At 37.8% G+C, this 13,139-nt stretch overlaps 1 protein-coding gene across 1 annotated transcript; it reads left to right on the top strand.

Annotated features, from left to right (window-relative positions):
* The first annotated feature begins 379 nt into the window (after positions 1-379).
* On the top strand, positions 380-2,495 carry LOC102663300 (serine/threonine-protein phosphatase 7 long form homolog). Its single transcript, XM_006590054.1, has 5 exons — positions 380-742; positions 1,279-1,515; positions 1,619-1,723; positions 1,793-2,236; positions 2,319-2,495. The coding sequence occupies exons 1-5, from the start codon at positions 380-382 to the stop codon at positions 2,493-2,495; spliced, it is 1,326 nt and encodes a 441-aa protein (XP_006590117.1).
* The last annotated feature ends 10,644 nt before the right edge of the window (positions 2,496-13,139 follow it).

Below are 13,139 nucleotides of genomic sequence, written 5' to 3'. Positions count from 1 at the left end.
AGCTCAGCAAGTTTCCCACTAAGCATTTGAGATGTTGTTGACCACAAAACAACACCTTGCTGAATCAAGGTCAATACCACTAAGCATTTGAGATGTTGTTGACCATTGTTTATGCTTAGTTTGTTTATCCACACAAATTTGAGATGTTGTTGACCAAAAAACAACACCTTCCTGAATCAAGGTCAATACCACTAAGCATTTGAGATGCTATTGACCATTGTTTGTCAGATTCATAAAGCTCAGCAAGTTTCTCTCTAATAAGTAAAACATATGATGAAACAACAAGTGGCCATTAGAGTAATTGAATTGAGCTAACCAAATGCTTGAAATTTGAGAAAATGAAATGAGTGATGGATTTTGCGGTACTCATTTGCATATCATGGTTAGGACTAGAGGATTAGGTCGTGCCTTAGGTCTGGTCACTGGCAGAGGTGTGGGCAAAGGAGATCGTGATGATTCCGATGATACTCTGCAGCATCGACGGCCTACTGCACCTGCACGGAGGCAGCGAGTCGCTGTGACTACGGATCACGTTGATGAGCCAGTCATCCCTGCGCTAGATGTTCAGGATGACCCGATGGAGGCACCAGCTACTGTGGAGGACATTCCTGCGGACATTCCTGTGGACGCAGGCGTAAAGGTAGCTAAGGATCAGCATCAGGGATTTTCGGGTGGTCCAAGCGACCCATTCGTGTTGACAGCGTATGCGGATCACGTTGCTTGCAGCGTATGGACGGGAGAGGTATTTATACTATTTATTTTTAGTTACTTGTAAATTATACTTTATGATTGAAATTAGTTTTCCTTTAAATGATAATTTTAACGAATTTTGCGTTCCTTTATACTTCAATTCAGGAGCGTCCTGAATTGAAGCTATAATCTCATGGAAGGAAGGTCCACAGTTTAGGCAGGCCTATCCCTGCCATTGAGGGACTTATTGCTGGTACAAGACTAAGTCCTCTGATCGCATGTTCGGTAGACACCAGCGATCGGGGACTTTTGTCCGCGTTTGTGGAGCGGTAGCACCAGGAGACGTCTAGTTTCCATCTCCCGGTGGGAGAGCTCACCATCACATTGGACGATGTCTCCTCTCTTCTCCATCTTCCCGTTATTGGCGACTTACACGCATTTGAGCCCTTGCACATGGACGATGCGATTCAGATGCTGGTGGACTTGTTGATGGTCTCTCCAGAGTCTGCTAGGGCTGAGACAGTCCAGTGTCGTGGACCGTACGTACGCCTGTAATGGGTACATGATATATATCAGCGCCGATGCCAGGCAGGTCATTGGACAGCTGCGGCTCGCTCATATCTTCTTCACCTACTGGGTTGCACTTTGTTTGCTAACAAGAGTGCAACAAATGTCCATGTTGTCTACTTGGAGGACCTTTGTGACCTCAGTATGACAGAGATGTATGCCTGGGGAGTGGCTGCTTTGGTTCAAATGTACGACCAGCTGAACGATGCATCTATGAGCCACAGTCGACAGCTTGACGGTTACATCACACTACTGCAGGTAACAAATATGTTTTTCATTCATTCAGGCTAAACAATGTTCAACTTTAAATTTTGTTACACTTTCATTATTAATGTTTATAATTTGAATGTTACATCTGTAGTGCTGGATTTACGAGCACTTTCCCTCGGTCGCGGAGTCCACCACTGATCAGGACTACGACGAGGCTTCTCCGCGTGCGTGCAGGTGGATTGCGACGAAGAAGACCGTGAAGAGCATTCACACACCGTTGTACAGGGAGTGCCTGAACTGACTCCGGATTTTGGATGTCTGTTAGATCCCTTATGGGGAGCATCGGGAGGTCTGGGACTTCCACGTCAGATCATGCTATTCCGGTCTCTTGCACTGGGGGCTTGTTGCTGTTTATTACCGATTGGAGAGGGTCGTGCGGCAGTTTGGCTACACGCAGACCATTCCTGCTCCTCCTATCGATTCATGGGTCTCGTATGATGATATATATGACAGGTGGATGCACTACGAGGATCATATCGTACCAGCAGGTGAGGTGTGCGTTGTGCCAAGGGCGTGTTCCAGTGACTACATCGACTGGTTCTTCCGCATCTCCCATCCTTTCATGACACCAGGCCATGCATTAGATCCTCTACCTCATGGTCACGCCCCGCAGCCCCGAGTCGTCCCTCAGGCCCCGCAGATGGATATCCCTCGCGTGCCGAAGCTAGGAGCATCGTCGACATCTGCGGAGGAGCCCAGACATGCAATGGTAAGTAATACTAATAATTTACGTCATTTACCTCAATATTTGCATAATAATGTGTGTAATTAGTTTGTTTTGTATGTAACAGGAAGTTTGTGATGACATTGCTGAGAGGTTGGAGCGCCATCTGAGTCTAGGGGTGGTCACGCCTGGCTCATCGACACATGAGGTGATCGAAGAATCCCTCAGATTGGTCAGGAGTGTGACACAGGACCATCTAGTATACGTTAGGTGTAGATGCAAGCGGCGCACTGATCAGGCGTAGTTTATGTACATATTTTATATTGATATTCCTTCTATATGCAAATATTGTACATGAACTCATTTCATGAGTATTGTTGGTTTTATTTATTTTCATTACTAATGTTAGTTTTATTTATTTTCATTGATTGTGTATTCCATTTGTGTTTATATACACGCGTGTTATTAAAATGGTCTAATTAACTTAGTTATAGTATATGTAAATTATTATAAATGGTCTAGTTAACTTAGTTTACCAACTAATAAAAAATAATTTAAAATATAACTTTAAATATAATTGAAATAAAGAAGTTGAAAAGAGTGTAAAAAAAAATTAAACAAAAAATGGACATCATTCGTTATCTAAGATCCTTATTTTATATAACGTACTAATATTTGTAAATTCTCTTATAATTACTATTTTCCCACTTATATTAATGATCATGTAAAAAAATGTATTATAAAGTAGTTAGTATTTTAATTTTTAATATAATACTAATTATTTTTTATATTCTTTATAATATTAATAATGATATGATTAATTATAAAAATAAAAAATAAATTAATGATAATAATATTAATTTTATAATATTATTATTATCTTTTTATGTATATTGATTTTTATTAATATGTATAAAATAACCTTAAACAATATCTTTAAATATGTAGTTATTAAAAAATTATTATTTTTCTTCTTACGGATCAACTTGATCCGTAAGAGGAAAACCAAGCAAGGGCAATTTCACCCTTTTTATAGAATGTTGGGTACACCTAGCAACACCCAAAGAATGAGGGATAGAAACTTGAAAAAAAAGGCCATTTCAGACTTGGTTTTCTTCTTCTAGAAAATGATGACTTAAAAAGTTTGAAAATGGAAGGGGTTTAATCCTCTAGAGAATGATCCTGTTTCTGTATGAAAACCTGAATGATAAACAAAGCCTTGCGAATATATATATCTTTTAGATTTATTGGTAAAAAATAACTGTTTCGAAACAACTACTATACATAACTCTTACTGCACTAAATTAATATTATAATATTTTAAAATTATAAACTTGTTAATTAGTCTAAATAATAATTTAGGATTGCACTAACCTACGTATTGTATATTTAGGATTATTAATTAATATGTTTAGAGGTCGGGTTAAATCTTATTAATTCAAATTTTCCTCCAATTTTGTGTGACACTTAGGCTATAAATAGAGGTCATGTGTGTGCATCTTTTCAACTCTGATCATTTGAGAATTACACTTCAAAGTTCAGACCTTTTTTGAGGCACAAAATTTCATGCTCCCTCACCTCCTCTCCCTTCACTCATCTTCTTCTACCTTCAAGCTATTACCCATGGCTTCTTATGGTGGTGAGCTTCTTCTAGACTCTTCTTCTCCTTGAAGTGGCGTCTCCAATCATCTTTCTCCTTCTCCATTCCGCTGCCATTAAACTTCAAGAAGCAAAGAACTCCATTGATGAAGAAGATCCAAGGCCTACAAGTTCCACATGGAGCTACGTCATATATTATGATTTATTTAGTGATAATCAAACTCATTAATAATAAGATTAATTCTTGATGGGACCATTATGACCACTGCGCGCTGCAACTACCATTATAATCATCGTCATCATCAACTGTCACCACCTCTGTTGTGATGACCTTTGTCATTGCCATTGTCACTATCATGATCACCACTGTAACCACCATCATGATTGTTGTTGTCATCACTATCATCGTCAACCGCCATCACTTTCGCTATCATGACCATCATTGTTTGGTTAACAAATCCACAAAGTGATGTGTGACATCCTATACCGCGACATACATATAAGTAAGGAAAAAAATATAAAAATTCAGAATTTAATTAAATCAATCTTATTCAAATCATATAAATAAATAAATCCTCTTTTGCCTTCTCTGTTTTCCCCTTCCACCATGCTTACACTGCCTCCTTCAAAAGGATGGTGTCGCTCCTTGAATTGCCGCATTATGCTTGTGGCACCACTACCACGCTATTGCCATTGTGGTACTTGATATAGAAGCACAAAAGGAGAGGAGGAGACGAGGAAAGGAGACAAGAGAAAAAACAAAAGGGTAAATTTGAGAATGAAAAATAAAAGAGAAAATAAATGAAATTTTTTTCAAGGTGACAAATAGGTTTAAAGAAATTTCAAATGGCAATTTAGTCCATCTAAGTCAGTAGCATACTTAGTAAATTTCTCACTGTCAAAATGGTCCAATGATATCATGCACCATCTTCAAAAGGGGATTGGCCTTGGCTCTACCATGAACCTCTCCCGACTCCACTGATGTGCTAACGCCTCGTCTCTCCTTGACGTCTTTTCGGTTCCTAGTCAACGAGCGAAACTCCTCTTTCGTCGCTAATGGTTTTGGCTTAGTCGTCCCTCACAGCCAAAGAGAAAGAAAGAGACTCCCCTATGATCTGCTCACCATACATACCTTTCAACTATAGAACCAAGGATGAATCAATCCATCTCCCTAAAACTAGCTAATATCCGGATTAGCCCTCAGGTGTGGAAACTGACCGGGGTTGAAGTTGGTTTGCCTTCTTTTGCCTGCAAGGGCTTTTCTTGTATCTTGTAGTTAAACCGTAAGAACTCCTCTATACCATAGTCTTTCTAAGTGGGTCTTCCCCCTTATTTCATTGAGTCTTTTCCTTCCAATAGGGTGTACCTTTTTGTTTTCATAACAGTTCTCCCTTCTTTAAGATTAAGAAGAAGAAAAACTCCTCAACCTAGACATAGAACTCCTAGCTCTGCTCTGGAGCTCTTGATCCCATTGGATTTCAATACCTGAGAGGACCTGTTGATTCTTTTTAACAGCTACCGACTCTTATCCTCACTCACTAAACTCCCCCAACCTAGTCTCATGTCAAGAGAGAAGAGTGAAACTTCTTTTTCTAGGCCACCTACATCTGATCCATCTGGCGAAGAGGGGCGCATCGTCCGAAGCTACCGTCCATTCCAATAGAGACTCATCATCGGAGAAAGATCCTCCAGGCACAGGTCTTCGTTAAGCTCTGCTCGGTGCTGTTTTGTTCAAAGTGAATCATTGAAGTTGGTGATAGGTCGTTCTGGCTCTACGTAGTTCAGTGCATCCTAAGTAATCTCACTCAGGCGCTTCGTAATAGGCGTTGGATTTCGGTATATAAAGTATATAAGAGACTGCTTTTTGTTATTCTTTTCAATATTATTATATACACGGATTCAAATTTATTAAGTATAAAATCAATATTAAAGAAATTCAAAGAAAAGATCTCTAGTTATATGTACGAGACTGGGCCGACTGCTTAGACGAGAACAAAAAGGGGGGATGAAAACCCGTTCTCGATTGCCTTTGATTCTCATTGGAATGGGGCCCCCTCGGCTTCGCCTTTGAAATCGGAGACTGTTCCAATTTCCTACTGCTTGACGTGGAAAGTAGGGGAAGAGTCTGATTCAAAACCGTCTGCGATAGATCACGTCGAACTGAAGCACTTAAGAAAGAAGCTGAGAACTTTTGGTTGATTTGATGCTCATTCTGACACGGTTCATACAAAGTCACAGCACAGACATAACCTGGTTGCTGCTACTAGTCAGGCTCATCAAATGCAAACATGGCTCTTGTCGGCCTTGGCCCGGCCCTCAACTGCTTCAACTGCAGATGCGGCTGACCTAGATCTAGATGTCCCTTCAATAGAGAAGGAAGTGGCTGAATTTGTTCTTTGGGACTTGGACTCTGACTTTCCGTACTCGTCCCTGAACCCAATAGGGAATCCGTCCCTTTCAGCCCCTGAACCTAATGAATCTGTTTGGTACGCTGAGGCTTCTCCTTCCCCTGAGGCCGTAAACAGACACTGAAGACAAGAAAGGTTGGGACAAAGACCTCTCTTTCAAATCTCGTAGGAAGTAGAAAGAAAGGAAGTCGCTTGTGCTTGGCGTGCTCTAAGCTCCGAAGCTGATGTTCGATTGAATTAACCTCAACAACTCGTGAAATTTAACTAATGGCCGAAGTCCTTCTTCGCGCACAGCCAGACCTTCTGCTCGATTGTTTGTTGCCTCAGTTGGGAAGAAGGCTGGAATCTCTCTCTCCCTAGCCCTAGGATAGAATGTGATCTCTTTCTCTCCACTCCCCCTCCCCGACTGGAATTGAAGTAAGGGAAGGAAGATGTGTTTATTTTATCCTAAAGAGTTAGGAAATGTGTTGTATACTGAAAGCCAGGGTATCTTACCCTAAAAGGCAGAGTTGGAATACTTTCTGGGTTCAAATCCAATAGTAGCTAGAACCAGTGAAAGGGTAGTTCACCAAACCCGCTCACGATAATGCGAATGAAACGGCAGATAAGCCTATTACTGGTTACGGCGAGAAGATCCTAACAAATGGCCGGTTTACATTTACAACAGAAAAAGAAAAGATAAAGCAATTAAGGGATGAAAGATAGCGGCAGACTAAGGAGTAAAGACTGACTCTTTCTCTTCTATTCTATGGAACACATTTAAAGACTGACCTACTAGAGGGAAGAATTACTCCTATTGACCGAAGGCTAAAGGACTCCTATTCTTTTTTCACAATCGCCGATCAGATGTTAGGAATCGATTGCAACGAGAAGCCTCTCTTGGCCAAGAAGCAAGAGTTCCGGTGCGAGAGTCAGATTTTTATCCAATCTATCTATTACCTCAGGGGTTATTTCCGATTAGATCCTGCCAGTGGAGCGTTTTCTCGGTCTTTTTGGATGAAAGTTCATTTTAACCCTAAACTGGCATCAAAATGTGACAGTTGATCATTTTCCCCATCTTTTTCGTCATTGACCCATTTTCACTCATAAAGCGACTTCAAATCGACCAACTTCCACGAAAGACCATGTTTTTTCCGCATGAAAGAGCATGCTTTTTGTCATCCAGAGAGCTTGTCAGCGAACAAATAACTTGCTTGCTAGCTGTCCTAGCTGCTTGAAAGGATTGTGTATACATAGGGATGTCGCGTATACGCTGTGAGAGTGGATCTCTAGAGTCTTTCGCAGTGGCATCTAAAGCCTAAACTAAACCGTCACTCCGCTCGGCTAAGAAGAGAGGGAGTGGACAAAGCCCTTTATCAAATCAATAAGAAAGGAGGGGCAATCTTATCTTATTCACAAGATTGCTAAAAAGAGGTGCGCCATAACGAGTCCTCTCTTGCGGGAGAGATAGGCAGAGGAGGTCTTTCGATGAGATCCTGATGTTGTCACACGAATGACTCAAGAAGAAGAAGTTGTCATCACTCTACGACTTTCTGTTCAGCACACTAGCTTGGCTGAAAGGGCCTTGCCACTGGACTTCTTTGATCGGCGTACCGGTATTGACCTTTTGCTTGGCACTCTTCATCGCTAAACCCTTGAGCCCCGAGGGCAACCCTAGCCATATGATCCCCTTTCCTAACTTTTTCGTCGACTTAAGCCTTACTTCCCAATGACAAAATAGATATCTTGTCCTGCAGAGATTGGCTCTATTATATAAGTGAATAGATCAAAGCCCTTTTTTCATGCACGAGCATCCATCGCAGACTGGCCTCTTAAACAAAGAAGGAAGAAAGTCTTGTACGCATTTGAGAATTGTCTTTTTCCTTTTGCTAACTCATTTGTAAGTGCTAGTTTCAGGTTCCACCTAACCCATAATCAAATAGAATTCAATCGCTTGCCCTGGGCTGAGGGCTCTATCCAATAGATTTAAAGTGGGGATCAAGCCCCGCTCTATTGGTTACTAGGCCGGTCCACTTTTCGGTTTTTTCTAATCACAATGGTGTAAAGAGGGCTCTTCCTCCCGACGAAGATAGGTCTTGCCAAAGGCGGCTGGGCTTAATCTTTTTGTTTTGTTTTCTTCTCTTAGTCTGGTGAATTCATTTATTATTGGTACTCGTTGAAGAATCTAGTGCTTGCATCCGCTCAAAAGCTCTATCAACGGAATTAATTAAATAAAGAAAAAAGGGCATCCAACTTTTGACTTTACCGCTACATCAGCAGGAGAAGAAAACTCTGCAAAGGAGATTCCTATCCTTTCTCTAGTTGAAGACTAATCTGGATATTCTCGAAGATGCTTGACTTCGAGTTCTTGGAGTGACAGCTTTGTAAACAAGGGTCCCTTACTCTATAACTTTTCAACTTCATTGATCTGAAAGAAGTGACAGAATAAAGCTACGGGCATATACCCCCGCCCCGGGGGAACAAGTGCCACCTCAACAGCTATATTCTAAATCGTTAAGCCTCGCAACCCTTTCCTTTGTATCGGACCTTTCCCGCTTTCCTTCCTTGGCTAGTTAAAAAATTGGGTATATCTACTTCTCTTATTCCCAAATGTTAGCGACTCAGGTCTGGTCCCTGTCCCAGAGGCCCCACTGCTTTCGAGCGTTCCCACGTCGGGCTGCATGAAGAATTCATTATTGCCTATTAGATCTGATGCGATCTTGACAATATCATTGTGCCATACTCCTATGGTGTGCTTGATGTATTTAACTACCTCTGGCTTAAAGATTTGATGATAATACCCTAAGACCAGCATAAGGCTTGGCATTAGAGCGTACCATATTTGAAAGCCTAAGCAGATGGCATAATTCAGGGCGTTCGTCTTTGAACAAACTGCGTCAATGTAGTGAGATATCCACCCAGACTGAGTACATATTAAATAGGTAATTGTTAATGCTTCGGAAGACCTGGTGTTGACTTCGTTTATTTGATGGTCTTTCTATTCCCCTAGCGTCTTCTTTCCATATGGGTAGCATAATATTCCTAGTTAATAGTTTTTCATAAAGACCATCAACATATTTAGTAGCTAAAATCCTATTCAAGATGGGTCTAGCAAGATATGTCTAGTTCTCCCTCCGCTTGCGATACTGCGGAGAAAGCGAGATAATAGACTGAGACGTACCTCAAGAAGGTAGGAAACTCAAGAAGAATGGGCGACCTTTGGAAGTTGTGTTTAGAATACCAGTATCGCACTTGTAAGATTTTATACTGACTCATATATTTCAAGTAGAGATCTTTTCTTTGAATTTCTTTAATATTGATTTTATACTTAATAAATTTGAATCCGTGTACCATTCAGGTTTAATTGATGATGTAAGAGATTTGTCACACTTTTTATAAATAACAGACCAAGTTTTATTTTATTTTTTTACAGGATTCAGTCTCTGTTTGTGTATGAAAACCTGAATGGTAAACAAAGCCTTGCGAATGTGTATTTATATATCTTTTAGATTTATTGGTAAAAAATCTATTGTTCCAAAACAACAACTATATATAACTCTTATTGCACTAAATTAATATTATAATATTTTAAAATTATATAACTCTTATTGCACTAAATTAATATTATAATATTTTTAAATTATAAACTTGTTAATTAGTCTAATTAATAATTTAAGTCCACTAACCTACATATTGTATATTTAGGATTATTAATTAATATATGTAGAGGTCGGGTTAAATCTTATAAGAAAATAGACTAAACATCATATTTGCGTTTATGCACCTAAATCAAGGAGTTCCTTCTTTCTCACATGTTGAAACGTTAGTTTGCCAAAATTAATATCTGGTCGTTTACACTCAAAAATATTTTGGATCCTACATTCTTGCTAGCTAGTTGCATTTCTTGGTATTTTGGCTCTAATGTGAACCAAATATCTATGTTAATTGCCCTGCTAACACGTCGACAAAGTGACAAAGTGATGTGAATGAAGTACAATGGAATAATTTTTGAAAATATGAAACATTAATGTTAGCCTATTTCAAGTAAGATTTTTTTATCAGGAAGGAAATAAATATCATTAACAGAATACAAGTAGTACCAATTTCATGTAACAAGATGGTATGTTGGAATTTTTTCATAAACTCTCGTGGCTACAAATAATTTTAATATTTATTTTTGTCATAAACTAACTAATAACTAATATATTATGATTTATTTGATGATACTCAAACTCATTAATAATAAAATTAATTCTTGATGGAGTCACTATCATGACTTGCAATCGCTATCATAATCGCCATTGTTATCAACCATCACCCCATTGTAGCGATCTCTGTCGTCATGACCTATGTTGTCGTTACTGTCACCATTATGATCATTAATGTAACTATCATCATAATTGTCGTCGTTATCACTATCATCGTTAACTGCCACCATCTCTGTTTATCCATACCATCATCATTGTCGTTGCCATGGGCATCATGGTGGGAGTTACGGTAACAATTATGGTGGTGATACGATTGTTATGGACAATGTGATGATGATGAATTAATTATTATATTATAATTTAATTTAAATTTTTAAATATTTAATCTCATCTATATAGTATTTTTAATGTTGATTTGACACTTGTATCATGTAAGAAACAGAGTTGTATTCATGATACATTAAATCATAATGGAAACTCATTCTTTTCTGGTCCTTTTTGTCCCTTACCCCTAAATTAATTTTTATTTTTATTTTTTAAAGAACAATGTTAGTTGTTAATTTATTAATTTTTATTTATGGAAATGATTTTAATTCATGTATACGGTTTGTTCCAACTGCCCTACATATGGGGAAGTGGTTATTTTTATATGTGCACAATCTGTATATAACTTTAAATAACCACTACGGCCAAAAAATTCATTTGGACCAGCAACAAAAAAATCGACTAGGGATTGTAGTTTTTGCTTAAGCTGGGTATTTATACTCTCTTTCTGTAAGCTGTTCTGGTATCCTTTATACCTTTTTTTTTTATAATATTCATATTTTATTTATCGACAAAAAAATATCACGTGCGTACGTAATCTTTTATTAACTCAAATTATTATTTGATGTATATGTAAAAGCATTTTTATATGTTGATCTTCGGCTTAATTATTGGCACACCTAGTGCTTATAATTGGGTCATCTAATAAAAAAATATCAGGATCAGTTCACAAAAAAAAATATGATCTTATGCATGTTAAACAATGACTTGAATGCTTGAATTATATTGTGCCTGAAAAAAGAAGAAAAAAGCTGCTGAGATCCATAGCTCTGATTCTGAACAAGCTTCTAGCACTAAAATCAAAATACTAAATTTTAACTTTTTAAAATTTGAAAAAGAGCCAACGAGAGGTTAACTAGCATGATTAGTCTTCTACCCTTACAAAGATAGGATTTGAGGTCGATTCTACAAATCCTCGCTGAGATTTGGTTGGTGTAGTTTTGTATGCCTGGAAGCAACCCTTCTCTTTATCAATTTCGTTTTTCATAAATAAAATATGAAAAAAAACAAATAGATAAAATACTTTATTGATTTCCAATGTAAAGCCATAATAAACAAAGTACAAAATAAGAGAAATATGAATAAAACAGAAAAACAAGCAAAGGACGATTGTGAAATTATAACACACCCTTATATGTGTCCTGTCCGTTGTTTTTTTTGCTTTTAATTTTTATGATAAATCAATCACATCCAGATACTAGCTTAAGACACATCACGACATTCACCTAATGCATTTGAGAAAGTTAAATTATTCTAATAAGCACACTAGCTGAAGATGAGATAGACGCATTCTGCTGCTGCTGCAAAGAGTACTATAGGGACATTGATCGATCTTAAGGTTTCCCCTTGGAAGTAGATCTATACAATGGTGGGGGCTTATAAGGAGGGAGTGGCCGTGGTATCCCACAACTATCACGAGGACAAGAAGGTGGAGCAGTAGAGGTCCACCCAGCAGGCGTCGAAGCGGTGAAGAAGGTAAGCGAAAGGAACAAAACTAGCAAGGCAGAGTATGACATCTTCATATTCATAGCCTTCTATTGTATTGTATTAAAGCAAAAAGTGTTTTATATATACCGACCGGGTCCTCGTCTCCAACTATGAACTAAGTCCCGGTCAAATTTATCAACATGCGCAAATGCATGCTTAACTCAAACAGCTAATAACGAGAACCTTCCTCATTAGTCATTATCTTAGTAAATATTTATTTTATAATTTAAAATTTATAAAAATATATTACTCGTATTAATTCTGTTTTTATAAAATAGATTATTTGTTTTAGGATCTATTATTTAAGATTAGATTTCCTAATATTTTGTTTTAATGGGTTAATGCAATTGATTATGTTTGTTTTGATACCTGTAAGTTGGTTTTCAATTTATATATGTGTTTCCTCCTCTCTATAAAACACACAAGTATACCAACAATTTCTCTCTAAAATTTTCTCTTCATTCTCTTATAAAACTTTCAGAAAAGAATATTGTTGTTCAAAAGATTCGAGAATTCTTTCGGTGCACACGATCGGAACCAATGGATTATCGTATATTAGGAGAAGAGCATAATCAGATTTTCCTACCAGTGCAATGGGGTGTTTTCTCTCTAAGGATAGCATTTGCGCGCTTAAACTCAAGCTAATTATTTCTCCCCTTATTTATTTTTTCTTTGTGCTTATTGTATGATATAGTGCATTGTTGATTCATGTTCTAACAATTAAAGTTATTTTGTTACTGTTATTTTGTTATTTAATCCAAGACTTTGCATTTTCTTCTTATTTATTTTATTTTATATTAATTTAATTTTCTAATAGTCTTAGAGATAATACCTCACTTTCTTCTTGTATAGTCTTTTCTATAGTAGCATTCTATTTTATCAAAATGTCTGTAATGGATAAGATTGAGTCCCTTTCTAGTAAGCCTGAAAAATTAATGGATG

Source organism: Glycine max, chromosome 10 (assembly GCF_000004515.6).
Source record: "Glycine max cultivar Williams 82 chromosome 10, Glycine_max_v4.0, whole genome shotgun sequence".
Lineage (NCBI taxonomy): Eukaryota > Viridiplantae > Streptophyta > Magnoliopsida > Fabales > Fabaceae > Glycine > Glycine max.
The sequence above is the reverse complement of the archived record's forward strand: the minus strand, read 5'-3'. Positions and strand labels throughout refer to the sequence as shown.

What these genes read in the sequence shown, in the direction of transcription:
- LOC102663300 (XM_006590054.1), top strand. Translation starts at nt 380, where the DNA reads ATGGTTAGGACTAGAGGATTAGGTCGTGCCTTAGGTCTGGTCACTGGC. An exon ending in GCAGCGTATGGACGGGAGAG is followed by an intron (nt 743 to 1,278) that starts GTATTTATACTA and finishes CGCCGATGCCAG; the next exon opens with GCAGGTCATTGGACAGCTGC. An exon ending in GGATTGCGACGAAGAAGACC is followed by an intron (nt 1,724 to 1,792) that starts GTGAAGAGCATT and finishes GATGTCTGTTAG; the next exon opens with ATCCCTTATGGGGAGCATCG.